This window comes from Lissotriton helveticus, chromosome 2_1, assembly GCF_964261635.1.
Source record: "Lissotriton helveticus chromosome 2_1, aLisHel1.1, whole genome shotgun sequence".
Taxonomy (NCBI): Eukaryota; Metazoa; Chordata; class Amphibia; order Caudata; family Salamandridae; genus Lissotriton; species Lissotriton helveticus.
In genome coordinates this window covers 1333289355-1333317262 of record NC_136059.1, presented here as the reverse complement: position 1 = coordinate 1333317262, position 27908 = coordinate 1333289355, and the positions used below count along the sequence as shown (strand labels likewise).

General features: G+C 43.8%; 1 protein-coding gene across 2 annotated transcripts in view; it reads right to left on the bottom strand.

The window, feature by feature from the left end:
* Positions 1–27908, bottom strand: part of STAP1 (signal transducing adaptor family member 1) — a 651304-nt gene that overhangs the window by 37942 nt on the left and 585454 nt on the right. For both annotated transcript variants that reach the window (XM_078676250.1, XM_078676251.1), the window contains one exon: positions 16389–16454. In XM_078676250.1, coding sequence (XP_078532376.1) covers positions 16389–16454 — 66 coding nt within the window. The remainder of the gene's footprint in view (positions 1–16388; positions 16455–27908) is intronic.

Genomic DNA, 27908 nt, shown 5'->3' with positions numbered 1-27908 from the left:
TGCTAACTAGGCTTTGGATGTTGGGGTTGGTTCTTTGCCCCTACTGTTTATTACCAGCACTCACTGATGGGACAACTGGAGCTCATTTCCCCTGGACCTCCCTTGCGGGGCTGCTTGGCTGTACCCCTTCCCCCTCACCTGATGGCTGGGACACACAAAGCAATGGCGTTCTCATGTAAGGCACCAATAGTTCTGAGTGAACCCTAGTCAAACAAAGAAGTCACACTGCAAAGTTGAAAGGGCAGGTGAGGGCCCAAAAGGGTGACCCTTAACACTTGCAGTTATAAAAGACAAAATTCTCTCTAAATATTAGTTTACCTCTTCCTCTCGCTAGAAGAAGCAACAAATGGAGTCTTCCATTATTGTGATGGGATGGTAAAAAGGCCACCTAAGCCCTGTAGCAAGTGATTCATTAGTGACTTATTAGCCTTTGTGGCCCTACACTTATCAACTGGATAAATGTGTGATGATATCCATAAATATGCTGTGTTAGCAGTACAGTGACAGGACCAAGACTACCATAGGTGATTGTCCATACAAAGAAAGGTATTTACACCTTATCTTGAACTCTGACAACATCATTTCCATGCCTGTAACTCCACAGGAGGTGCATAAAGTGATTTCCAGTCAGGAGAATATTTTTGCAAAAAGAGAACAAGAAGAGCAATGCGATACTGGGGAAAGAAGCAAACTAACTTGGCATCAGTAATTTACTGAAGATAGGTTGTATTCTCCTCAGACAGCAAAACCCAAGTAATGACATTGACTAACGAGTGCAAAATGGAAGTCGGTGGGGAGATGTTTTAGAGAAGTTTCAGTTAGATAGACATATACTGCTTTTTACGGTTCCCCTTTTATTCATGCCGCATGAGGAGCCCTAATGCGCGTAAAGCCAAGAAAAGTGGCGGGATTCTATTACAGATGTGGGAAGTAGAGCTACTGTGCTCGGGTCTGCTTCATAAAATGTTATTTTTTATTTTAAAAACTTCATCAACTTTGTGAACTTCACAAAGTTAGTGTAGAGAAAAAAGGAACATATAATACTACAAAATATTGGTTTGGCAGGAGAAAATACCCCAAAAACATACATCTTGTGTGAGTGCTCTCCTACAGAAATCTACTGTGAAAAAGTCTCCAACTAAAACATTTTTGATGAGATATTTCTCCCGCTGACAAGGTTGAGCGGCATTAGGAAGTGCAAAGTTGTGAATTTTGGATTGCACAAACTCACAGCCGAATGTCAGCTTTGCACAACCCTACCTCCGTGGGAGGAATGCGGTTCTAACTGAACTGAGTTGAAAAATGTATTCCTTTGTGTAAAGTAAAGTAAAGTCCACATTTGTAAAGCACACAATCACCCGTAAGGGTCTCTAGGCGCTGGGGGGCCGTCGGGAAGATTAAGCGAGCTATTGCCCAGAGTCACATGGTGCTGGGCTGACCTGCCGCCGTAGCCGGGGATCGAACCGTGGTCCCCAGATTTCAGCGTCAGTCGCCCTGGCCGCGGCGCCACACCTCTTCCTATGCCTCGTTCACCAATCCTCTTTAATCCCTCCATCTGCCATGCCTTTTGGTTTCTCCTCGTGGACCAAATAGGTACCTCGCATAAAATACATTTGAGATTGAATTAGGAGTCATTGCAGAGTGTGGGGCTGAATCTCCAATGGTTTCAGACCAAACAATAGAATTCTTATAGTCACATCTCTTACTTGCAGCCAGCCACACACACCCAGGACTAAATGATATCTGAGTATTAAATTAATGGGTCAAAGAGCGCAGGCTCATTGATGAGGTACAATTGCTTGTCATCGGTAAAAGAATGGCACTAAACTGAAGTTTACAAAGCAGGAAAAAAGAGGGACAATGTTAATACTGAAAATGGGTCATCCATTGTGGACGTAGAAGAAGACAACCCTTCAGGGACCCTGTTGCTTGATGGAAAATGTTGAATTTTGATCTTTAAGGATCTGTTCGACAAGAAGGGTGGATACAACTGCAGCATGATGGTGGATGCCGGGGTTACTGAAACTTGCCTGTCGAGGAAGACTTGGTGAAACGTCAAGATGGATCATCAAGTTCCTCCTTCATTATTTGCAGCAAATCATACTATATCTCCAGGGGTTTGTCTTGTCCCCTTGCTGTAGTCTGAAACCGGCAGTGCCAGCAATTTCCTCTGGTAATAAAGTGTTGTATTGATATTTCATACAATTTTCACGGTTGGGAAAACGGGCCTTTTGAAGTTTGGTATTGCCCATCTTCACTTTTGGGATTGCTTTAATTTGGATTTGCTTAATTTAAACTGCTTAATTTAATTAGGACTATTGTGCCCACACTACAGTGCCCGCATTGTTAATACTGCTCTGCAGTATTCTTCCTCCCTCACTGCTTGTTATTGTTTTGTCATCCGCTGTTTCCAGTCCCCTGCTCTCCTGCCTCACGTACAGCCACTACCACCTCCCAGGACTACTTATGGAGGCCGCTGTGCGGTCGCACTGCCAGCGTGCCAAACGCACACCAAAGGCAAGCCCATCTGCGACCGTCCGTGCTTGGCCCACAACCAGAGCCAGGAACCCTAGCCCTTGGCACCCTCACATATATTTCACTCCAGGCCTTAATTGCCTGGACCCCGGATACAACAACAACTGCTGCCTCGTTTCCCCTGCATCCGCTGCCGGTTCACCTCCACCCCAGCACTGACCAACACCCCAGCACTGACCAACACCACAGGAACCAGCGCCAAGCCAACCCTGCATGCCGTCACCCCCCTGGCACGACTCAGCTGCCTCCTGATCAATGCCAGATCCCTCTGCAAACACACCACCAAAGTCTGGGACACCATCTCCACCCTCATCCTCGATGGACCTTCACCACTGAGACCTGGCTCACCCCCACATCAGCCCCGGCAACACCCAGCAGCTACAAGATGAAACACCGTAGCCAAAATGATACATACGGAGGTGGCATCGCCATCCTACACAAGGAATCTATCACCTGTACCATCACGGATGCCAATACCACACCGATAATGGAACACATGAACTTTCAGCTTCACACCGACGACAAAACAACCATCAAAGGCACCCTCAAATACAGACAGCCAGGACCATGAACCGGCATCAGCGATTCCATTGCTGACTTCATCACCCGCTCGCCGTTGAATCCGAACACTGGGAGACCTCAACTTCCATCTGGACGACTTCACTGACACCAAGCAGGTAGTCACCGACCCCATGCACAAAGCAAGACACACGCTGGACGTCCATTTTTACGTCCAGCAGCAGGATCAGACACAAGCACATCTCTGAACAAACCTGATTTAACCCATCCATCATACACTTCACCCTCACTGGACAGCTGCACCACCCCCAACCACCACAGCGCCCACTACTGCAGCTGGGCCAAGGTCACTCAGCAACATTGGACCGATGCCCTCAGCACCACACATCACAAGATCACCGTTAACCTGGAACAGACATTGAAGAACTTCAACGTCCGGATACAGTCAAAACACACAGACCTACCAAACAAGCCTGCTGTTACACTCCTGAACTCAGCAGTTTGAAGTTCAGGTGCAACTGGAAAGAAGATGGGGCACCAGCAGGAACCAAACTGACTGAGCCACCTACAAATCTGCCCTCAACGACTACCACTCCCAGCTCAAAGTCCAAAAAAGGAGGCCCTGACCCACCGGATTGAGACCAACGTCAACCAAATCAAGGAACTCTTCACCATCATCAGAGAGCTCACCTTCTCGTCAGCCACTGAAAACTCGATCCTCTCCTCACAGGGACTTTGAGACACCCTCGCCTACCTAACAAGATTAGCACTAAGCAATTAGGTTACTTTTTCCTTTTCAATGTGTTGGCTCCAGCTTGAATTGCACATATTGCACATTTGGGTCAGGTGTCCTGTGTATGTTGCAGGAGAAGCTTACATAGATTTAAGAAAAAACAGTGTGTGTGTGTGTATAATTTGTACCTGCCACTGTGTATGGTGTTGAATAACTCCATGTGGATTCACAGAGTTAGATGCCAGCAAGAGATGCATGAATAACAAAACTCACAAGATGACAGAAACAGAGGAAATTCAATACTAGCTCCCCAGTGATAATGACAGATTGCTCATTCAGCTGAAGGGCCCGGGCAGAAGAGATTATTAATGTGAACTGCAACATTGCTGACTTATCTATGTGCAATATGGACCACTCTGTAACACAAGGAGGCTCCCTGTCCCACATTGTGCGGTGCAATGATGTGGCAACGGCACCATCCGCCCCACTACAAGCAAGAAAAATGGGGCTTGTGACAAAATAGTTGTGGCCTGAGCAATTACCAATTGCTGAGATTAATCCAAGCCATCCATCCATCACTTTTTTGTATACCTTAGTGAGGCACTCCTAAATGGGACGGAATGCCCAGAAGTAGGTCCTGTGCACAATGTCACTGGAACCAAGCTATACATTGTCTGAAGAAGCTTAACTAGGGTGAAAAAGGTCATGGGTTGCTTGTGTTCTGGTTCATGGAGAACCTGGCCCAGCATTTCAGGCTGGACTGCTCCCATTTTTTTTGCTCCGGTCGTGGTATTTTGTACAAGGACATATCAGAATCCTCAGATCGGGATAATTGAATAAATCCCTTACAAAGACAAGAAGGAATGAAGATCCTCTAGTGTGAACACGATAATATTAGGAATCAAGACTAACACATAGACTGGTGCCACGACGTATACCTAGAAACCATAAAGGGACGTCCACTGCGCAAAACAAACGGGGTGCAGAAGTGTAAAGAACCACCCTATGCACAACTTTTAACTTTAGAAATTGTGTTTTTAACTGTCCTGAGGAAGGTGGTGCGCACAGCAAGATCCACCGAAACGCATCGACTTGGATTAATTTGATTGTTTTTAACAATGTGTTGTAGCATTTTGTTTCATGATATATAAATTGTATAGCTGATTCCTTTACAAATAGTACATGCATGACTTGAGGGGATTTGTAAATGTTTTTAATATCTTTTTTTTAAAATAAAAATACTTTGATGATACACACGCCTTGGCAAGGTAATATACATTTTTAGACTGTAAGTGCTTTTGTGGTTTCCCTTGATATCTGGGGCTTAGAGTGAATGAGAGGCTGAATGACGATAATCTCAAACAGAGATCTCCTGAGAAGTGTAGTATAAGTGCTGAAAAGGTAGTTATTTGATTAACTTGTAGAGAACATAATCAAGGGAACTTTTCTTGTTTTTGTGATTACCTACCCTGTTCCCTTGTGGCTTAAAGGGTTACTCTCTTTCTTTTTATACTGCTCCCATTGCACCAGGGTCAAGATTGATTTGCATATGGCTGCGTCCCAACAGAGGTGTCATTGTGTGCAGAATGGCAATGGACTGGAGTGTTTTCCCCAAGTAATTACCAGTGGATGAGATTAATTCAAGCAGTCTATCCATCCCTTTTTATGCATACTTTAGTTGGTCGCCCTAAGTCGGACAGGTATGCCCATATGTGGGTCCCATGCTTACTGTGTCTCTGGAACCAAGCCATACCTTCCCGATGAGCCCTAACCAGGATGAAACTAGTTCTGGGGTACTTGTGTTCCAGTTTAGGGAGGACCTGGACTGGCAGTTTAGGCTGGGCTATTGCTATTGAAACAGGGTAAAGGCTGATTTGCATATGGCTGGATCCAGACTGAGGTAGCATGGTGTGCAAAATGGTGATGCTAATGGGAGGCAGCACCTTACTGATTCACATGGTGTGCCTTTGCACCCAGGGATCCATGGAGGCCTTCAACTGGATTTCTGTTGGTGGGTACGCCTTCGGCACTGCCTGTACCTCCTGACCCCACTTTAGGGGAAGGAGGTCAAGATCCTAGTTCTATATGACTTCAAACCAAATCTGTCCTGACCTAGATAGAAGCCAAGCACAAGTACAGTTCTTATTTGCCCACCTCATTCCTTCTGACTCAGACAAGAGAATGGTTTTGCCAAGAGTCTGCCCTCAAGTACTCGCACATCTATCTGAATCCGATTTGGACTAAAGCTGACCTGGTTTTGGTGATGAGGGCGATGATTTTTCCCCAAATTATGGACTTACAAAAGTCCTTGGACTCATACCCTAATGGGTACTTGTCTAAAGCTTGTTCTTGTCCAATCGTAAATAATAATAATAAGTAGCAAGCACAGTGCCATAGCTCAGCTCCTGGTGGCTGCCTGTTTTTTTTTTACACAGCATCTTACTCTCTAGAGCCTGGTGGTACATACCTCCACCAGCAGAGTGATCCACAATTCCTTTTCTATGACCCTGCCTGACAAGGAGTCAAATATAATTCTCTGCCAGGCTTGCTCATAGGTTGGTCAACTCCAGCTGTTTGATGGGACTCTACTGCCATGCATTTTGAGACTCAATTATGTCATCCAATCAGGAATGTACACAATAACTATTTGGGCAGAGCTTTGAGTAGTAGCGTGGTGCTCCAGTGCCACGGGTGGATAAGACGCACAGACTTTTCGGATGACGTCCAAGCATCACTCACGGACATTACCTTTGATGGGTCCTGTCTCTTTGGCATGAAGGCTGACTTTGCCCTCAAGAGCTTTAAAGAAATTAGAACACCTGGGTGCTATCTTGGCCTTTCTACACCCACAAGGCAGTATCCACATTAATTTTGCCCTTTTCGAGGCATTGCTAAGGTCTCTGCCTTCAGACAATGTCAAGGACCACCAACCCAAAAGTAGCTAGTCCAGCAGGCTACGCCCAGCCCCCAACCTCTCTGTCAGAAGCCTCAAGCCACATTCATTAACCAATGGCCTTACACAATCACCCCGTTGGAGGCAGAATCATCCATTTTTCCAGTTGTGGCAAGCAATAACGTCCAACAGGTGGCCCCTCTAGATCGTCCAAAGGGGCTATGCCCTGCCATCCCTTTTGATACCACTGCCTATCCCACCTACATCCCACCTACATCACAATGGCTTTCACAGGATCATTTGTACATTTTGCTGCAGGAAGTCCAGACTCTTTTGGAGAAAGGAGTCATAGAGATGACCCCAGGCTCAGAAATCAGAAATGGGTGTTATTCCTTATTTCCAAGTGTCAAAGAAGGTGGAGGACTTCACCCTATTTTAGTTCTTTGACCTCTCAAGAAGTACACATTCATGATGTTTACACAGGCCCAGATTTGCTCTGCCCTAGACAGAGGAGAATGAAGTGTGACGTTGGGAATGCAGAACACCTTTTTCCATGTTCCCGCCCAATATGCTCAGAGATGTTAACTGCTTCTCAGTACAGATCAGAGGACTCTGTTTTTTTATGGACCTCACCCTCACGTTAACCTGCTGGAATTGCTGGCTATTCTCCTGCTGTTGGAGGCCTTCCTGCCTACCATTGAAGGGCAACTGGTATAGCATTTCATGGCCAACACCACTGCCATGTGGTATTGCAGCAAGCACAGGGGGATGGGGTTGTGTCCTGTGCACGGAAGCTCTGCGCCGCTGTGACGTTGGGACATCTCCCATGTCATGATCCACCTGGTGGGGTGTTTGAATGCTAGTGTGGACAAACTCATCCGGCAATACCTAGGGGATCACGAATAGAAGCAACACACGGAGGTGGCACAGGGCATGTTCCAGCAACAAGGGAAAATACAGGCTCCGATCTATTCACCACTGCTCAGAATGCACAGCGTCAACCCTTTTGTGCATTGACATTCCCCAGAGGGCTCTCTTTCAGAAATGCATATCACAGGACTCCTGTTTGCCTTCTCATCACTACCTCTCCTACCGGGAGTACTGAGGAAGATCAGGAAACACCTGGCCCACGTCATCTTAGCGGCTCCGTGTTGGGCGAGGAGAGTAGGGTATCTGGATATTATGGGCATGAGCACTGGTCCTCAGATCAGGCTGTAACTTCAGGGGAACTTCTGTTGCAGCAGCAAGGCTGGGTTTTGCACCTGGGCCTAAGCATTCTGCACCTCCATGCTTGGAGATTGAGCAGCAGCAGATGACGTCCTTTGATATTTCTTATGAAGTCATTGATGTGATCTTGGCAGTGATGCAGCCTTCCACAAATTTGGTGTATGCTGGGTGCTGAGATAAGCTTGTGACTTTGTGCATCACCCACCAGATGCACCCATTGCAAGCCAAACTGTTGAAAGACTTGTTGTACGTATTATCTTTGGGCCAGCGAGGACTTGCAATTTGCACTGTTATAGTTTGCTTTCCATCACTCTTGGCCTTCTTAAGTTTGCTCTACAATTTGTCCTTGTTCAAATCACCTGTTGTGATTTGATTTCTAAAAGGTTTGCAACATATGTTTCTGTCAAAACCTTTTGCGATGCCACTTTGGGACTTAAATTTGGTTCACACTTTCCTAATGTGTACCCCTTTCAAGCCAAGGCACAGTTGTGCATTAAGTCCTTGAGCTTGAAAACAGTCTTTCTGGTCACGATAACATCCATGTGTCACGTGAGTAAGCTTCAGGCCCTCTTGGTCCAACAGCCTTATACTACTTTTTTTTCTCAGCACAAACTGGTGTTAAGAACTAAAGGTGCGTTCCTGCCAAATGTAGTCACACTCATGTCAGCTAAACCTTCACTCTTCCGACATTCTTTGCTGCGCCTCATTCCCAAACGAGGTAGAGAGAATGCATCGCATGGACCCCACAAGAGCATTGAGCTTTTACATTTGATCATACCAAGGACTACTGGGTGGACTTGGGGGCAAAGAAAGACAAGGCGGTGTAGAAGCGGACCATATCATGACGGATGGTTTGAGAAACTGAACTGCTGGTTGACTGGGGTGTGAAGATTTTTCAAGCAAAAGCCACAATCACTTGCAGGGTGAACCACAAGTCACTATATTAACTCGTGCTTAACCCTGGGTAGCCTGGCACAAAAAAACAGCCATGCTTAATTTAGAGGCAATGAGTAAAGTATTTATGCAGTACACATACAGTAATAAAGTGAAAACACAATATATGAACAATCCCAAACCAATTTAGAAAATGTTTGTACATTTTAATAAATTGACACCAAAATGGCAATAATCCAATCGGTAGAACCAGAGTTATGAATTTTTAAAGTTTTAAAGGAAATCTAGTGTCTAAAAGATCAAAGCACCAATGGCGGACATCTAGTCATGCGAGACGGGACCAAAGTCGAACGTTAAGGCCAGCCGCAATGGAGCGGGGTTCGGGTACAAGAATGGGATTAGGCCTGGTCAGTGCATACCTTCGCACTTAGAAACATTTTGAAAGAAAAATGTCTGAGACGGTAGAAGTTCAGCTGAGCAAGGCTGCAGGAGTGTCTGAGGAGGGAGTATCATCATTGGATAGCCATTGAGCGAAGCCGCAGTCAAGATTTTTACCTTTGGACTTAGTTGTCGAAATGGAAGTTGAAACTCTCCAGTGGGACGAAGCAGAATGCTGTAACTGATGACAGTTCCACGAGTTCGGATAACCCTTTGGCGAAGGACCGCTGAAACAGATTTGCTGCTGTGGAGAAGAACATAGCGGGAGAAGCCGCTAATTCAATTCGACATGCGATGCACATCGGGTGGCTAGGCGAGCAGGTTGGTCCCGTTCTCCCCCTGGTTCTCAGAGCACTTTTTAGCCAAAGTCCTCAGTCTTGAAAATTGGTCATGTGGGCACCATTAGCAGCACAACCAAGGTTCAAGGGCTGGATGTGGGTTCAGGACTCACTCAGACTGGGTCCAGGTGCAGGTTCAAATTGGTGGGAGCCTGTTATGTCCCTGTGGTACTGAACAGGAGGCCAGCAAACTAGCCTGTGGATCCACTTCAAGTAGTTCTGGGTGCAGGTTAAGATGCAGGGCTCAACAGTAGGGCTGGCCTCTGAGGGTTTAAGACAGGCCTTAGGCAGCAAAGCAATCCTTCCAGGTACAGCAGCCATCTGGCAGAGTGCACAGCAGGTCACATCATCATACAGTCTTCTCAGAGTATTTCCGCAGGTTCAGTAATGAACTTATGAATGGGTCTCAAGGCCCTACTTTTATACCCTAGTGCCCTTCCCCTAGAAGGTGGGAGAAACGTATAGAAATGTTCTTTGAAACTCTTGGAATGTCCTGACTCCCGTACCCTGGCTGCAAGCTGGCTTAAGTAACAATGCAGGGTTTTTAGGCCTTTTGTGAGGAAACAGGACCATTGAGGTTCAGCTAATCCCATTATTATGTGACTGTCTCGGGGGAATTCACATAGTCTGTCAGCTATACCCAGCCATGTGACCCAAGACAGACTGCAGACATAAAGGCTTAAGGACAGGAAATGCCCACTTTCTAAAAGTATCAAATAGAAATTACCAGGCCTCCAATTCTCATTACTGCTTATTTATTCAGCAGATTTCAAATACAATACATTCAGTTATTGTACCTCACTTTAACATTTGTGTATATTGCAATTTCCTTTCTGCAACAGTTATACATTTTAGGTGCATTCAGGGATGCAAACAATAGTGAAAAAACCATTAAAAACATATCAATACGATAAAGCATACCATTGCATAAATTCTTTTGTAGATTCTACAATAGTTACACCAGTCAATATTATAGAACGTCTGCCTGCCTGTGCTAAGGTTATTCACACTTTTTTATTTTGTAAAGCACACAAACAGACTCGCTACGGGGAATTAGATATTCTTTGTATTCTCTCTAGGGGTGTGTTTTTATGTTATTGCACCCTCACAAGAGTCCCACTTAATAAGGTTGGCGAAAAAGGAAAAAGGCCGACGCGTTTCCAAACCCCTTCTGAGGTCAGGGATTATCATAAGGGCTGAACCACAGTGTAATCAGGTATTCATTAACTTAACTCACTCTTGCGGTACACATTCTTTTTGTTGCTCGCGTGAACTAAATATTTTCATCTGTGTTTCACTCCATATTTCCAGTGGATTTTTTCTTTTTCGTTTTAGATAAAGGCTTGCAATCCGCCTTGAAAGTGGCTTCTTCTTTTTTCACTGTGTCTATTTTACGTTCTCAAGGCATTCATTTTCATTGGGGCCATTTGTCGAATGAGCGTTGAACCAATGTTACATTTTGCGGGGCTTCATATCAACCGTCAATCGTCAACCATGCAGCTGGGCTGTCTCGGGGGAATTCACAAAGTCTGTCAGCTATACCCAGCCCTGTGACCCAAGACAGACTGCAGGCACAAAGGGTTAAGGACAGGAAATGCCCACTATCTAAAAGTGGCATTTTCAAAACTAATGAAAAATCCAATGTTACCATTAAAGAGAGTTTATCATTACAATTCCGTAGAAACCAAACATGACAAATCTACCTTCTCTCAATTAGAAATTATAGCTTCTTATATGTAGTAAAAGGAATCCTCAATGTTATCCTAAGGGAGGGGTAGGCCTAACAGTAGTGAAAAATGAATTTGTGGGGTTTTCACTACCAGGACATGTAAAACTTAAAAGTACATGTCCAACCTTTTAATTACATAGCACCCTGTCCTATGGGCTACCTAGGGCCTACCTTAGGGGTTGCCTGAATGTAATAAAAGGGGAGTCTAAGGCTTGGCAAGGGGTTTAAATGCCAGGTCGATATGGCAGTGTGACACTGCATTTAGATCGCAATGGCAAGCCTCTGACAAGTTTTAGAGTGCCACTTAGGTGCTGCAGGCCCACTGGTAGCATTTAATTTACAGGCCCTGGGTATATGGAATACCACTCTACAACTGACTTCCAAGTAAATCAAAATATGGCAATTAGGTATATGCCAATCAAACCATGTTTAGGGGAGTGAGCACCAGCACATTAGCACTGGTAAAGTGCACAGAGTCTTAAGGCCCACAAAAACTAATTTATCAAAAAGGGGAGGAGGAAGGAAAAAGGTTTGGGGGTGGCCCTACAGAAAGGGCCATTTCCAACATTGGCCCTTTGTATTATGATCTGATACACATTGACTAAGACACCACATCCAGAAGGTCTGAGTGCTTATTTCGCCATAGCCAAGGCTTTTACCTCTGTGTTGGCACACTGAGGACCAGTCCTGGATATTTGTCAGGCTGCTACATAAGCATCAGAGTGCACATTCACAAAGCACTATTGCCTTTGACAGTCAGGTTCGTCGGGATGACATTTTGCCTGTTTGGTCCTGCAGGACTTTTTAATCTGAGCCATTCCGCCTATGTACAGCTTCACTTGTCACATCTGGAGCAGAATGAAGTAGACACGGAGTCGCACAAAGCAAACTAATGTCATGCAGAAGCACTGCTTTGAGTTTGCAGATTCAGTCTGGCACCTCAGGATATTCACCAGCTGAAGAATCTGCGGTTGGATTGAGTATTCACCAGAATATGCATTGCTGACGGTAAGTAACTTGTTCTCTACATTGATCGCACACATTCTAGCGAAAGTGTAGTTATCAAGCCAAACCTAAAAATAAATTCTATTTGCTAGCAGTTACTCCTTGAGAGATAGGTGGCACAGTGAGCTTTGCTGAAGTGTGAAGATTGTAACGATGTGTTAAGTCCTGTAGTAGTGAGTTATACAGGTGGTATATAGTGAAATGTAATTTATTATGTTATGCTCGGGTGTAATGTAAAATGTAATGTAAAAAATTCTTATAAAGCGCGGCTTACACCGGACGGTTTCTTGGCGCTGTTCACTTATTTAGAAAGAGGCAGAAAGGAGAAATAAAGAGTATTTATGTGTAAGTACTACGGAAGAGGTGAGTTTTAAGGAAAGACCTAAAGTGAGAGTAGGAGGGAGAGAGTCTAAGTTCCAACGGGAGTGAGTTCCAGAAAGATGGGGCCAGAAAAGAAAATCTGAGACCTCCGTGTTTTTTGCGCCTAAACCTAGGCGTCTGGAGGAGCGCATTGTGAGAGGATCGGAGGTGCCTGTAGGGAACGTAGAGGTGCAGGAGGGAGGAGATGAAGGAGGGACCGATGCCGGCCAGAGATTTGTAGGTCAAACAACCCAATTTAAACTTGCAACGCTCCGCTACAGGGAGCCAGTGAAGGGCTTTAAGCAGGGGGCGGACGTGATGGTGTTTGGGTTGATGGTAGATCAGGCGGGCTGCCTGGTTCTGAATTAGCTGCAGTCTTTTAATTTGGTATTGTGGGATGCCTGCGTACAGGGCGTTGGCATAGTCGATCCGGGAGATGACTAATGCCAGCAGTGCCAGAGTGAGGGCTTCGGGGGTCAAGAAATGAGCTATTTTCCGGATCTTCCTAAGCTGGAAGAAACAGGAGGACACAGTGGCACTGACCTGGTGCTTTAAGGAAAGATCGTGGGAGATGTAGACTCCCAAGCTTTTCACCTTGTCAGCAGGGCGAGGAGAGGGGCCAAGGGAAAGGGGCCAGAAAGTAGAATTCCAGGGGTTGGATGGGCCCCCGACAAGAACAAGCTCCGTCTTGTCGGGGTTAAGTTTAAGGTGATGAGTACCCATCCAATTGCTGATGTGACAAAGGGTGGACTGAAAGTCTTGAGCCGCTTCGTCCGAGGAGTCGAGATTGAAGACAAGCTGAATGTCGTCTGCATAATTAAATACAGTGACATTCCTTCCCCGGAGGGAGCGGATCAGGGGGGTAAGATACAAGTTAAATAGGAGTGGTGACAAAGACGAACCTTGCGGGACGCCGCAGGTGAGCTCCATCTTGTCCGCCGAGAACTGGGAGAGTCGGACAGATTGGTGGCGGTTTGTCAGGAAGGAGCGGACCCAGCTAAGGGCTATCCCACTGATGCCCGCCTCTTTGACACGGTCTACCAGGATGGTATGGTCGACCGTGCCAAAGGCCGCCGATAAATCCAGGAGAATCAAAGCTTGACTAATATTGGAGTCGGCGCCTCTACGGAGTTCCTCCATGACAGAGAGGATAACCGCCTCCGTCGAATGGGCAGGTCTAAACCCGGCTTGCTGGGAGTCTAGGAAGTTGGAATCTTCAATAAAGGAACTGAGAACGCTGGTAACATGTGTCTCAAGTACCTTACTCAGGTAAGGGAGAAGGGAGATGGGACGGAAGTTACCCATAACCGCGGGGTCCGCGTTGGTTTTTTTTAGTATAGGAACCACCTCAGCGTTCTTAAACTGACTGGGGACCTCACCGAGCAGGAGAGAATTGTTCAAGAGGGCCAGCGGAGGGGTAGGGCAAGCCGAAAAGGGAGCACGGAGAATCGCAGGAGGACAGCAATCCGTGGGGGAGCCAGAAGAAACTTTATTAAGCAGGGAGAAAAAATCTCCTTCTAATATAGGGGGGAGCTGGGTCAGGGAATGGGAATTAAAAGAGGGAATAACCTCTGTGAGGGACGTCGCCGGGGATCCAGAGGAAATGCTATTTTTGATTTTGCTAATTTTGTCTATGAAAAATTGATTAAGGGAGTCACATAGTGCTTGAGTTGGAAGGGGTTGGATGGTCACCCTGTCCGGGTGTGAGAGCTCCTCTACAATAGCAAAAATTTCTTTGGATTTTTGCACGGAATTGAGAATTTTTGCAGAGAAGTAAGCAGTTTTGGCGGCTGAAATTGCCTGTTTGCATTCTCCAGATAATTTTAAGAATTGTGATTTTTGTAAGGGGTCATAATTTCTACGCCAGCGACGTTCTGCTTGGCGGAGTCCCAGTTTTAAGGATTTAAGACTGTCTGAGAACCATCGATGCGCGTCATGAGGACGCTTGGTTCTAATTAACTTAAAGGGGGCGACCTTGTCGCTAGCGGACTCTAGCCATTTGACCAGGGTGGCTTCCTGGGAGTCTATGGAGCCAGGCTGGGCAGAACCGAAGATGTTAGGGAAGCAAGAAATAGATCGAGATCTACTTTGTTCCAGTTGCGAGCCAAGAGGCTAGGGCCACGGCTACGGGGGGGGGCGGTGGAGGGACCAGGAGGAGAAGAGAGATTAAGAAGTGGTCCGACCAGTGGCAAGGTGAGATTGTAAGCGCCTTAATTTCAAGGTTGTAGGTCCACACCTGGTCTAGGATGTGGCCCTTAGAGTGAGTGGCAGTGTGGACGTGTTGAAGGCCATTGAGCCCACTTAATAGGTCGGTGAAAGCCAGGGAGTGGAAGCTTTCGTGTACGTCTGATGGCCAGTAGTTAAAGTCTCCCAGGACCAGGAGTTTGGAGTTGTTGATTATAAGCTGAGAGAGTAGGTCGCCAAAGAGCGAAGGGAAATTGGGCATGGGTTGGGGAGGGCGGTATGCCAGGACGCAGGTGAGGGGGACACCGAAGATTCGAGTCTAATTGCCAGGCAATCGACCTGGGGAATAGTGAGTAAGGAAAGGGAGGTGAACCTGAGGGAAAGTTTGATAATGGCGGCGACGCCACCACCAGGTTTCCCAGCTGACCGGTTGGCTTGTTGTAGTTTTATGTAGCTAGTAGATTCCAGCGGCCAGAGTGTGTGTAGAGCAATCAAGTCCCTGGGGGCAAAAGATGTGAATTGGGCAGAGTGACGGGCCCGTAAAAGTAGCTCCCGGCTGTGCCTCAGGAGAAATAAGTGTGAGGTGTTGTAGTTTAACATGGAGTAATGTGGTGTTGTATAGTTGTGTCCAAACCTGGTGATATTACTTTGAAACATTGTGAGGTGGGTATTGTTTGCTCATGTGTCTCTCATGTCCGCATATCTACCAGGTTCAAGTGTCTCCATGCCCGTATATATCTCTCTGGCTCACATATCTTTCTGACTTATGAACCCTCCCATCCAGATGTTGCCCTGGCTCTAGCCTCTATGTGTAACCTGTACAATAGGATGTTGTAGAATGGCGTGGTCTTTCAAGGGTGGTGTCATATGACTTGTTGTCAATTTGGTATATGTATGAGCTGCAGAGCAGTGTGAAGTAGAGTATAGTTGTGTGAAGTCCTAGTGAGAAGTGTTGTGATATGGTGAAATGATGCAAAGGGGAAAGCATGCTGGTGCATGTTATGGCATGGTATATTATATGGTTTTGCAAGTTGTGGAGTCTTGAGGTGTTGTTTGGTCATGTAAGGTGTAATGTGGTGCCCCTCTACGTTATGGTATTATACAAAGAGATAGCGCTGAATGAAATTGGTAGTTATGCTGCTGTTCATTGTGGCGGTATGCAGTGTCCCATGTGTTGTGGTGTCTAGTGGTATGATGTGTCCTAAGGTATGATGACATATGTTGCAAGGTGAGGTTACATGGTAAAGACTGTGATATGATATATTATAATGTGTGGTATAGTGAAAAGCAAGAGAAGGTCTGGTGTTGCACTATATGTTGTGGTTTGGTAGGATGGTCAAATGGTACCAGTGGTGCAATGCAGCAATGTGGTCCAAGAAATGTTGTGTATATTGGCAAATACTGCGATGAACTACAAGTAAAAGGAGCAATTAATCAGCATAATCTGTCTAGAAGAGAAAAAAAACATGCTACTGGATCTATATGCACTATAAACACAATATAGAGTTAAAAGATAATAATGTAGAGACACACCTGCAGGATTCCTGTCACAACTTTTGTATCCCAGCGATGGATTTTGAAATTCTTCAGTGTCATCCGCTGAAATACAGGAAAGAAACATGAATGTTACTCAATCTATACTTTGAACCATTGAGTGCTTATGCTATGAGGAGTTGCCATTACCAGTGTGCTATTGTTTTCAAGTCAGTGTTAGGGAGTCAGCAAGTATATATCTCACAAACGTGGCAATATAAAAGGGGATTTATTAGCCATCTGTCGATCTCTCGATATAGCACCACTCTAAGAGAATCAAAACTCTTCAGCTTGCCTGGGGGATGACTTAGGGTTTGGTGCTGCTATGGCAGACACTGGCAAAGAAAGGCCAGGTTGCTAAATCTAGAGTTTTCTACTGGTCAGGTTGATATTTCTTGCTCAAAATTACTTTGGTAACCATTTCTGGCAAAAAACAATGACAAAAAGACTGCAGTGTCATGGTGGCATGGAAGATCTTCTATCACCATTGATTTATGAAGACAGACCTGTGCCCTGCCCCCAACCTAGGGCCCATCTCCTAGGCCCATAACATGGTGAATATTTAAACGTTTTTTCTGTCTGGGATGGTCATGGTTTCAGTGGTGGCTGCAGACAGAATGTCTAGTGGAAAGAATGACATTGCTGGGGCTGCCCTTAATTGGGCAACTCCTCCATCACAATTGCTGGTGGCCCCAGGAAAGTCTATAGAGCACCACTAAATACTCTGACATTGGCAGGTCTACCATCAGGAACTTTCCTTCCACTGCACTCTGGTTACTTGGGGACAGTGAAGGTGATTTCTCAGGACACTTTTTAGCGATGTCCCTTTACCAACAACCACTAAATGAGGCTCTTAATTGCAATCTCTCTTCAAACTGTGAATCGTCTTAGCATATCTCAGGATGTGCATTGGCTTAAGATGATGCTAATATGGTTAGCTAAGACAGACAAGTGAACTAGCTTTTAAGTCTTAACTTAGTATGAACCAGTGCTTTTTAAATAAACATGCAAACCATTTCCATTTGTATTTGAAAGTTTGCGTTCAAAATCCACTTTATGAAAGTACACAATGCAGAGATCATGACAGTGCACAGAGTTTGTGGCCTTATTTGAAATATATCCCAAACAGTATGTTAAATTACACCTTTAGCCGTTTTATGTTAATACAGTTTTTTTTTTTTAATTCCTTGTTCTCTTGGTGCTTTAGATTCTTAGGGAGGACTGGCGTCTGCCATAGATTGTTTTTTTTTCAACCAAAGGGCTTTGTGCCTTCCCCTGAACCTTGAGCATGTGGGTGTTGTAGTTTTATACAGTGATGTATCTTTGGTTGTGCTCTGTATTGATTGAGAGGGGATCTTTTGACCAGCCACTATAGTCAATGAGAGTGTAAATATGGCTATGTGTTTCCCTAAAGGGTGTTGGCAGAGGGTGCTGTTTGGGCATTGCTCCCCTCCCCTAGTGATTAATTTGCACTGGTGCTTGCTGGTATGGGCCACAGCACTTTTTTTTCCCCATCAGATATTGACCATGAGAAAAGGAGGGAAAGGCAAACAAATCGGAAAGCGGGAGGAAGCTTGTTTAGGGAGGCTCTCGACCCAGCTAAATAGATCATATCTCTGGTCCCTGGACCACTTCTTTTCTTATGAATCTTTGTTGCTGGTTTGTTTCCAAGCGCCTTGAGACCTGTTGGTGAGTTGGCGCTATAAAAGACCAAGTTAACAATAACAATAACAATAACAATAACAATAACAATGGATAGACTGTCACAAAGGGAGAAAGCAGGAACCTGCAAGAGTGAGATAAATAGTCAGGGCGTGCCTGTAGTGGATTAAATAGGCACGAGGTGGATTTAAGATTATCAGCGATAATATTCTGGGCACCAATATTTAACTGCTTCAGCCATGGGCTTCTCAGCAGAGCTTCAGGCACCGGCTCTCGTTCTATTACAAATTAAGCACTGCCTACACATTATCGGTCTTAATTATCATTCCACCTAAGTTACTGAGCATCAGTCTTTGTAGTTTGATGCCCGTGACTCTTTTGAACTTTTCTGGAGGGTTGTGTTCCTGTGGTACGTTTTGTCAGAGCCAAAATATCTCTTATTCCCCATTTTCTTTTACTTGCATCTAGTCTGTCCCCCTCTCACCCACTTCCTTTTGTTCACCAGTCCAGTGCCAAGTGTGTTCACGACACAGTGCCTCCCTGTATTTTTATCTACGTTTACCCAGTCCCAAGACTAATTGCTTCTGATGTTCCCTATCTTCAAGGCACCCAGTTTCCTAATACTAGTCTTAGCCCAATGAGATTTTAACCACAAGGTTATCTATCCTTAGGCAGTCCTATCTCTAGATCTAGTCGGCACCGATTTCCAAAGGGCATACATACCAGCAGCATTGTGCTCATAAAGGATGCACATTAAAATCGAACACTCGGATAGACATCAGGTTCAAATAAAGTAGCTGGCAACTATACATCCTACAGAACAGAAGTGAATTATGCATTTCTTAATGACCCCCGCCCTCTCAAAATACACAAGTGGCTGAATTTCCACAAAAATGCAGGTGGACATAAACCATTAACCGATTCTCCCCTCCATGCACCCTCTGATTTGGCAAATCAGAGGGTTTGCGAATGTTAAGACCCTTTTTCAACGGTAGTAAACCTATTTAACGATTCGGAAAAGTGTTTACAGATCGTTGAAAGGGTTTAGGAAACCAAACTGGATCAATATTTAAAAGGGATGTTTTTAGGTCGCCCTTCCATATATCGATTTCTTATGTATGTATTAATGTTTTGCGACTTGAATCCGGTCGCAAAAAAAAACATATTTTACGACACCTCAACAAAGGTGGTAATACATTCATAATCAGGAAGTGGTTTCCACAGCACCATTTTGCTTCGAAATGTTGAAAAAAACATTTTTAGGAGTATGCAGTGTTCCCGGGAACCACTGCTTACTTCTACAAAAAAGTTTATGAAACTTTTCCTTTGTTTTTGAAATGCATCTCTTTTTCCTTTAGGGAAAACAAGATGCATTTTTAAAAAAAAGAGTGTTTTACTTGAAAGCAATCACAGACATGGTGGTCTGCTGATCTCAACAGACTACCATCACTGTGATGGGAGCAACTCGCAGGACTAAACTGGGGTGGTATGGTGAGCAAAAGAATGATGGATTTAACCCAGATCTCTTGACTGGGGGTGAATGTTTTAATTTGTTCTGCATTTCATCCATCAATTGTGTGTCTTTAGCAAATCATAATGGGCAGCAACTTGCAACCTACCTCACTAATATTCGCTAGGTAGGACGAATTACGACCCACTACGATTCAGTATTTTGTGAACCAACCTGATTATACATAAATCAGTTTGCAAAATACCAATACGTTTGGTACAAATTGATGTGCAAATCACGATCCCTTTTACTGAATGCATTCTTAGTACATCTACCACGTAATTATATGCATTAACATGATGCTAATTGCTAATGTCACTACACCTGCTGCTGTATAATGCTACTGATCATATGGGTACATATTCTATACTTTCATGCTTACTCACTAAACTACTTTTGGTCAGAATTGTGCTCAAGCCGATCCAGAGGAAGCACTAGCATTTCTTCACACCCTGCTTCAAAGTATTATGGCATTGCCATGATTGGAATTTGGCTTTGCCATTGTTATAATTGATGCAATGCAGAGTAATATTACATTGTTTAGTTAAATGTGTGGTAATAACCCTGAAGCGTAGGGGCATGTTCAAAAGCATGTTTTACTATACTTGATAGCACTGAACTTATTGTATTGCAATTGCATTTAACGTAGCACTTCCTAAACTACCCCTGATGAGGCGTTGGAGTGCTTTACGTTGGGCAGCATGTTGCTCAGGAATTTAAGGTTAGTGGTTATTGTTTGTTATTGGGATTAGACCTGTTCGCTCAAAGACAGAATTCCATGCATTTGCTCCAGTTTCATTGTGGTACTTTACATTGATAGGGTTAGATGCGATCATTAGTCGTAACAATGTGATTCCACACACATGATTGGTCGGATTAACAAATAGGATTGACGTGATTAGACATTGTTAGGTTGCAGGGTTTTGACTTTTAAATAAGGAGTATTTGCGATATTTGAAATGAGGTGTGGGCAATTTGCAGAAATACAATAATAGCAATTATGGCAAACAAGCATGTGACAGTGTAAGCTGTGCTTTCTTCAATGAGTCTCTAACAACCTTTTGCTTGAGACTTTATCATGCCTTGGCTTATCCCATTGCAGTATTCATCTCTCACCCACTGCAGTATTCATCTCTCACCTAATTCTATTGCTGTTTGGATGTAACCTTCCTTCTCCACTCGAGTTCTTGTATTGATCTGCATGAGGGGCTATTTTACAGCTATGGTGGTCTATGTCCACTCCTGCTGGTTTTCTCCTTTTTGCCCTGCTCTAATGTGCTAAAGCTGCATGGATAGCTCACTAAATCCAGATCTATTGGCTGCCCTGAAAACAGCATCTGCCACACCCTCCAACCTAAACAAGATCACCACCATTTGTCATTTCCCCCATCATCCTTCAGTCTCCCTATGTAACCCAATGCGCCCTTCCCATGCTCCCTTTCGCTATCTTCTCAACACCTCTTGTCGCAGGACAATGAACTTCAAAAGATTGTGGGAGTTGGCCACTGCCGGCCAATCCAGAGCCAAAAGGATCTGTGAGCATATGACATTCTCCAGGTGCTTTACTTTTTTCTTTGGGTATGTCATTGCTAGAAGTACACACCTCTGTGACACTCTTCTAGCTGCAGTCTCAAAGGGAGGGATGCAGGGCTTGTTAGGTCCAGCATACAGGCCGGGGATACTGGTAGACGAAAAAAGGTATGCTGTTCCTATAGGGAATGGGATGAGGAATGTGACAGACCACGTCAGTATTGTCAGTTACAGACAGGTGCTAGATAAAACAAGACAGTGCGTGCTAATTCAGGGATAGCTTCAATAAGGAGCAAGAGCCCTCACACACACTGAGGGGTGTCATGCTTCACCATAGGGCAGCTTCTCGTTGAGCCGGTGCTGCAATGCCCTACGGGCCCCACCGGGGGCTCTTTGCCGGAGGTCTTCTTGGTTTGCCATCGTGAAGCTAAAGGATGGTTTTGGAGGGTGCCTATGTGTGATGAGTAGAAGTGGGATCATGTATGTGAGGTTAAAAATGGCCCCTGGATTCTCCAGAGACAATTTATTTGAGGAGAACCCTCCTCATCAGATGACCCCCTTTGCCTACAACACTGATCTATTTTTAAAGAATTACTCTGTAGGGGAGGTCCACCTCTGGGCTTAACACGCCCATGTAGATGTTTTCTTCAGTGTTTTCCCCATGAGTCACAAGACCGTCAGACAGACTCTATCTCCACTCACACCGTGGCTACACTCCAAAGAACTCTGCAGCAGCACTGTCATGTGAGTTCAGAGCGAAGGATTGCTCCAAAGGCTGAGCCCACATTCACATACTGCTTTGTAGTGAAAGTCCACCAACTCTTCCTAATGGCTGTATTTTTGATGGGCGAGTCCTGGCCAGGACGGAGGTGGGGTAGTATCCGTCTAGTGCAGAGCCCAAGGTAAAAGCTTTGCCTCCTGCCATTGCTGATATAAAATCCCTACTCTCTGCCGTGGTTGATATTCCTCATGCACTGGTTCAGTGGAAGGCTTCTTCCTTCATCAGTAAGGGCTTGCTCCAAAGGCTGAGCCCACATTCACATACTGCTTTGTAGTGAAAGTCCACCAACTCTTCCTAATGGCTGTATTTTTGATGGGCGAGTCCTGGCCAGGACGGAGGTGGGGTAGTATCCGTCTAGTGCAGAGCCCAAGGTAAAAGCTTTGCCTCCTGCCATTGCTGATATAAAATCCCTACTCTCTGCCGTGGTTGATATTCCTCATGCACTGGTTCAGTGGAAGGCTTCTTCCTTCATCAGTAAGGGCTTGAGCTGCCTCTCACAGTTAATCTGGGCCGATATCCTCTCATGAACATCATCATCATACTCCAGCAGCATTCTTAAAGCTCTTGGTTTGACCTGGGCAAATGCACTGCCTCTGTCCAATCCTCCCCCTTCAACATCCAAATCTTATTACAGAGCTCTTTATTACTGTAATACATTTCTTTTCTCCCTGTATTAATGAAAATCTATTGGTCCACACAAAATATATAGAGTGATTTTTTTGTTTTATTTTTTGTTGTTTTATTAACCTTATACCTGCATATTGTATTGCAAGTTGCTTTGAACTGCTATCCTAATAAGACTTGCTATTAACATGGAATAAAATCATGGATTATGTTTTGTGAGTGCTGTAAAACCCTCCAAAATAAACATATTTCGTGTAGCTGACTACATAAATGTACTGTGGCCTTGCAAACCTTTTTTAAGGAAGCGAATAACACTACAGTTACAATACATGAGGGTAGATTTTCTTGTGAAATAAAAAGAAATACATGCATATTCAAATTAAACTATTTATCTAACAGATCAAAGACTGCTGCCCAGCCATTCCTTGAGCTGGCCCCATCTCTTGTCAAATATCGTCTGAAGTCCAATTCTTTTATGATATATTTCGTATTATAAATATTATTAATAAAATCTTGTATAGTATTTAGCTACCCAAAAGGGTTTCCCAGCGCTTTGGCAACAGGTAGGCAGCCTAGACATGAACAGCTTAAAATAAACAAGTTTTCAGGTCGTTACAAAAAGGGGTTAGGGAAGTTCAGTTTCTCATGGACTCAGTTAGATTATTACATAGCTTGGGGCCCCGGAAAAAGAAGGAACGGCCAACCATCCGGGTCTGTTTGATTCTGGGGACTGTAGATAGCGCTCATTTCCTCAAGCGCAATGCATGGGGGGTGCTAAGGAACCACACGTTTTTGCAGGTACCATGGTCCAGCATGAGAGTTGATTTTATGCATAAAGCAAAGCTGGATTTGCTTGTCCACTGTGAACCAATGAAGGTCTCAAAGGAGGCCAGGCACAGAGGCATGTGTTGGAAGTCGAAAGAGAAAGCCTGGCTGACAAGTTCTGGACCACTTGAAGGCGTTTTATCACAGCCGTATCTGCACCTAGATACAGGATTTTGCCATAATCTAACCATGATAAGATCATAACCTGGATGACCAAAACATCTTTAATAGCCATTTCATAATGGCAAAGCATGTAGCAGCTGCTTTGGCCACCTGTGGTTTCATGCACAGGGTAGAGTTCAGCCAGAAGCCTAGGTTCTTCACCTTGTGGTTTGGTTCTTGAAGAGCCCCTAAAGTAGAAGGCCAATGCTGGGGTCCCCAGTAACAGGATTTTTGCCCAATACCATTACTTCAGTTTTATAACGGTTTAGTGTTAATGAGTTGGTATTCATCCAGCAGGAGACAAGAATGAGGCAGGGATGTAAGATCCCCAGAGTTGTGCTCCAGCCAAATGTCAGTGAAAAATTGATATGGATGGTGTCTTCGTAGGAGAACAGGGTGAGACCACAGCTTTCCATCAGGTCTGCTAAAGGGTGGATGTATATGTTAAATAACTTAGGCCAGATGCTCGACCCTGCAGGACTCCTGAGGTAGGGGTATGTGGGTTGGACACTGCATTAATCGAGGGAGGAGGTCAGCCATGCAAGAGCCTCAAATAAATGATCTTTTACGGGTTCTTCATTTGCTTTTCTGCTTTAGGGCTCTCTAAATATCTCCATTTGTGCAGATCTAGTTATATGCAACCCAAAATATAAAGGCATGTCCCATTGCTCTTCGTCTGCCAAGCAATACCTCAAAAGGGTATGGGTCAAAACTGCATGTTCAGTCTCTCCCTCAGACAGTTAAACATTGAATCCCATAAAGGTTTGATTTTACTTCAATCTGAAAACATATTTCCAGTTTTCTATTTCAGTGTGGTACCTTGTCAGAGGGATTGTATGATAAATCATATAAACTTATTCTATGTTGAGCTACAATAAGTAAACAGAGAAATATTGAATGTTAGAGCTACCTATTTCTGCTCTTCCTAAATTGAAAGCTAAGATCCAAATCCCAAGCTGCTTTTAACTTGGCATCGCAGTTTCCCATTGTCCTCTGGGATATATTGTTTTCTGGGTCAGTGATGGAAATCCTCTTTGAAAATTGATGAACCCTTCAAGTACCTGTCTCTGAGGGGAATAACTTCTTCATTGAACGTATTTATAAAACGTGCCATGGAACTAGATTGGTGAAACCCTCTTAGGCCCACTTTGGTTCTCCCTTTTAGTCTTATATTTTACACATTTTAGCAAACTTCATCTTAGTTCTGTTACCACATATCTATTTTATTTTCACTATATAATTCTAAGTAACGTTGCACATGCTGCTTGTTTTAGAAAGTCTTTCCTTCTCCATAATCTGAACTCTTCGTTCAAGGCTAGGAACATAAAACGATATATCCTAGTACATGTGTTGTCCACTTGGAGACAGTTTCTAACATCTAGACATCAGAGCTGTATCAATTACACAGTGGTTTTAATATATATACAGTGCACTGTTCCTTTGTGAGTCAGAGGGGGCACTCCAGCCACAATCGTCATGGGACGAATGTTGTATTCGACATGCAGCTCTGCCGATCTTCCATGCTAATCCTGCAGAGGGGGATTGCCAATCCAACTCCAGACCATTACATCCAGGTATTGGATTTTAGGCAATTCTAGGGGATCGGGCAGAGGGTACACTCATTATGCTCTACGAGTAGGGGTAGAGTTAGGTAGGAATATGGATATATAGAAATGGTTGGACTGTTCCTTCTTTTCACCATGTTCACAATGCTGGTTACTTTGCTTTGTTTTATAGGCCTAATAATCGTAGCTCATTCTTTCTATGCAAGACTACTAGTGCTTCAATAAACATATTGAAAACCCTCTTTGTATTCTTCCTGCTGTGTTTTACCAAGGGCATGCATGAGTAATAAATGAAAGGTGTAAGATTTGTTACCACAATTCCCTTGGGGATCATAGTGTCATGTTCAAGGTTGCCCAAATCACCTGCCACCCCAGAAGGCTTAGGGGTTCAGGTGACGCACTGTGAGCTAGCTAGGAATTGGGCCAACAGTTTCTCATGAGGTAGATGAACCCAGTCCCTTCATTCTGAAGCCCTTTTGTCTGAATATGCGGTCTTACATTTTCTAGTGGGAACCATACAACACTAGAGATAAACTTTTTGCCTGATTTCTTCGAATGGCATAATCCCTTTTGATCTGAAATCTGTCTAACTTCGCATAAACCTTTTTTTGCCTTCTCTGAAACTGTTTCTATTATTTGTTCAGGGAACTATGGATTATTCCATAGTGGTACACATTCCTTTTGATTTTATTTATTTGATGTTCTTATCCCACGGAAATACACTCAACACAAAGCGTGGAAGTTAACTGGTTTGCATCTTTTTGAATTAGCAAATTTATATGAAATGCCTTGCAAGCCTGACTTCCCACTCACGGCTTTGAGGGGTTATCTGGAAATATTTGTTGATTTACGTAACTAGGAAGATATAAACTACAGCAACCAAATAATATAATTCTAAGTAAGGCAAGACAAAACCTCTTTCTCCAGTGGCTGACTTAATTTTTGTATAACGTAATAAACAATAATTTTGGTTGATAAAACATTTTTTATTGAATTTTATATGAACAATGTGACATTGCAGACCGGACAATTCTATACACCTTCATTAAAAAGGTGATTAAGATTACGGATTTATTTAACAATATAGCAGATGTTCATAAATGACTCGTTAAGTACCACTCAATGGGCCAGATGTATGAAAATGCAATTTTGAAATTTCTAAATAGCAACTCCATAGGAATTGCTATTAAGAAATGCAATATGATATGTATGAAATTACCGAATTCCCTAATAGCGATTCCTACAGAGTAGGAATCGCTATTCGGATATCCCATGCCATTCATACCAATAGGACGGTTTTGCATTTCCTCAATAACGTTTTCCAATTAAGAAAGCGCTATTTAGTGAATGATAAACCATGGCTGGCTATGGGCATAAGGCCCCCCATAATGCGCTCCAAAACTAGTGGTGCACATGTAAAGCACACATATGCCCTAGGGGCATGTATGGGCTCTATTGCACTTTAAAAGAAACACCTCGGGTGTTTATTATTTTATTGCACATGGCTACCATTGACTTTGAGTCAATGGTAATTGCATTTCCTAAATGCTTATTTTGCATTTAGGGAATACTTTGTACATGTGCTAAGAAATCAGAAATAGGAAATCCCTATTTGCAATTTCCTATTGAGGGAATCGCAAAATGCGATTTCTGCTGGGTAGAAATCACATTTTGCGATTCCCTTAAGGCCTTTTTTACATAGGAAAAGGCTGTTTAGCATTTCTTAAAGGTCCACAATTGCGATTTGGCCTGTTAAGAAATGCAAAATGCCTTTGTACATCAGGCCCAATATCTTTATCCAGGGATCATTTAAAAAATTTCCCATCAGTGTCTCCATATGTTCTTGTGTTAGTTTAGACAATCTCTCGATTTGTAAATTGGTTCCTCAAGTTTAGCATACAAATCCATGTCCCTCAACAATGGAGGCATCTAAAGAGCTGTGTTCTGTGGAGCTCATATTCTTGCTATAGTGTTACAAAGGTTTTTAATTGGTGCTGTCCCACACCTCACAGAAACAGAATATTGCAATATTAAATTGCTTAGTCTTGCAATCTGTTCCAAATACAATGTGTGCAACAGCGGTATTTTCTGTGTAATTCTACCCTCACAATGCATCCATTTGAAGTGCCCTCTTTCAACCACTTATGTTTTAGTTTGTGGTGGAAGAGATCTTGGCATTGGAAACTCAGAGGAGATTCAACACCCTAATCCTAATCACCAAATCATACTCAGATTGAAAGGCTAAATTTTCCTATTACCATAAAGCCACTCATTGATAAAAAAAATCAGTTGTATCGGTCCTTGTTCCACATGCCCAAGCAGCCTCATAAACTAAAGGATGCCTTTATTGAATGAAATCGGGGTGGGGTGGTGAGGGAGAGTTTATTGGCCTAAAGAATACTGGTTACATTTAAAAGTAGCCAGGTCAAAGAATCAGTGCATTAATTGCCTTAAAAGCTATACTTAAAAAAATATAAGGGTGGTCGTTACCATTTTAGTAATATTCAGTAATATGTATCTGTTATATAATTGAAGGGGAAAAGGCATACCACCTGTTGAGCTCTATCTTCAAATTGAATAATAATATCCAACAATTGAAACACTACATATTATCCACTGATTTTGAGACGTATTCCTAGATATTAGGAAAGCCCATGAAGTTACCGTACTACGCAATTCCTTGAGTAAATCTTTTGAGCTACAATTCAACAGCAGGGTCCCTGACTTCATCGAGTTTATTGAATCTCCTGATATTTGTGAGAACTGGTCAATAGTATCAAATACCAATCTAACATGGTACATCATCCGCATATAGCATTAATTGAGTAGCTCCAAGAATTTTTGGTGTTACTCTAATCATA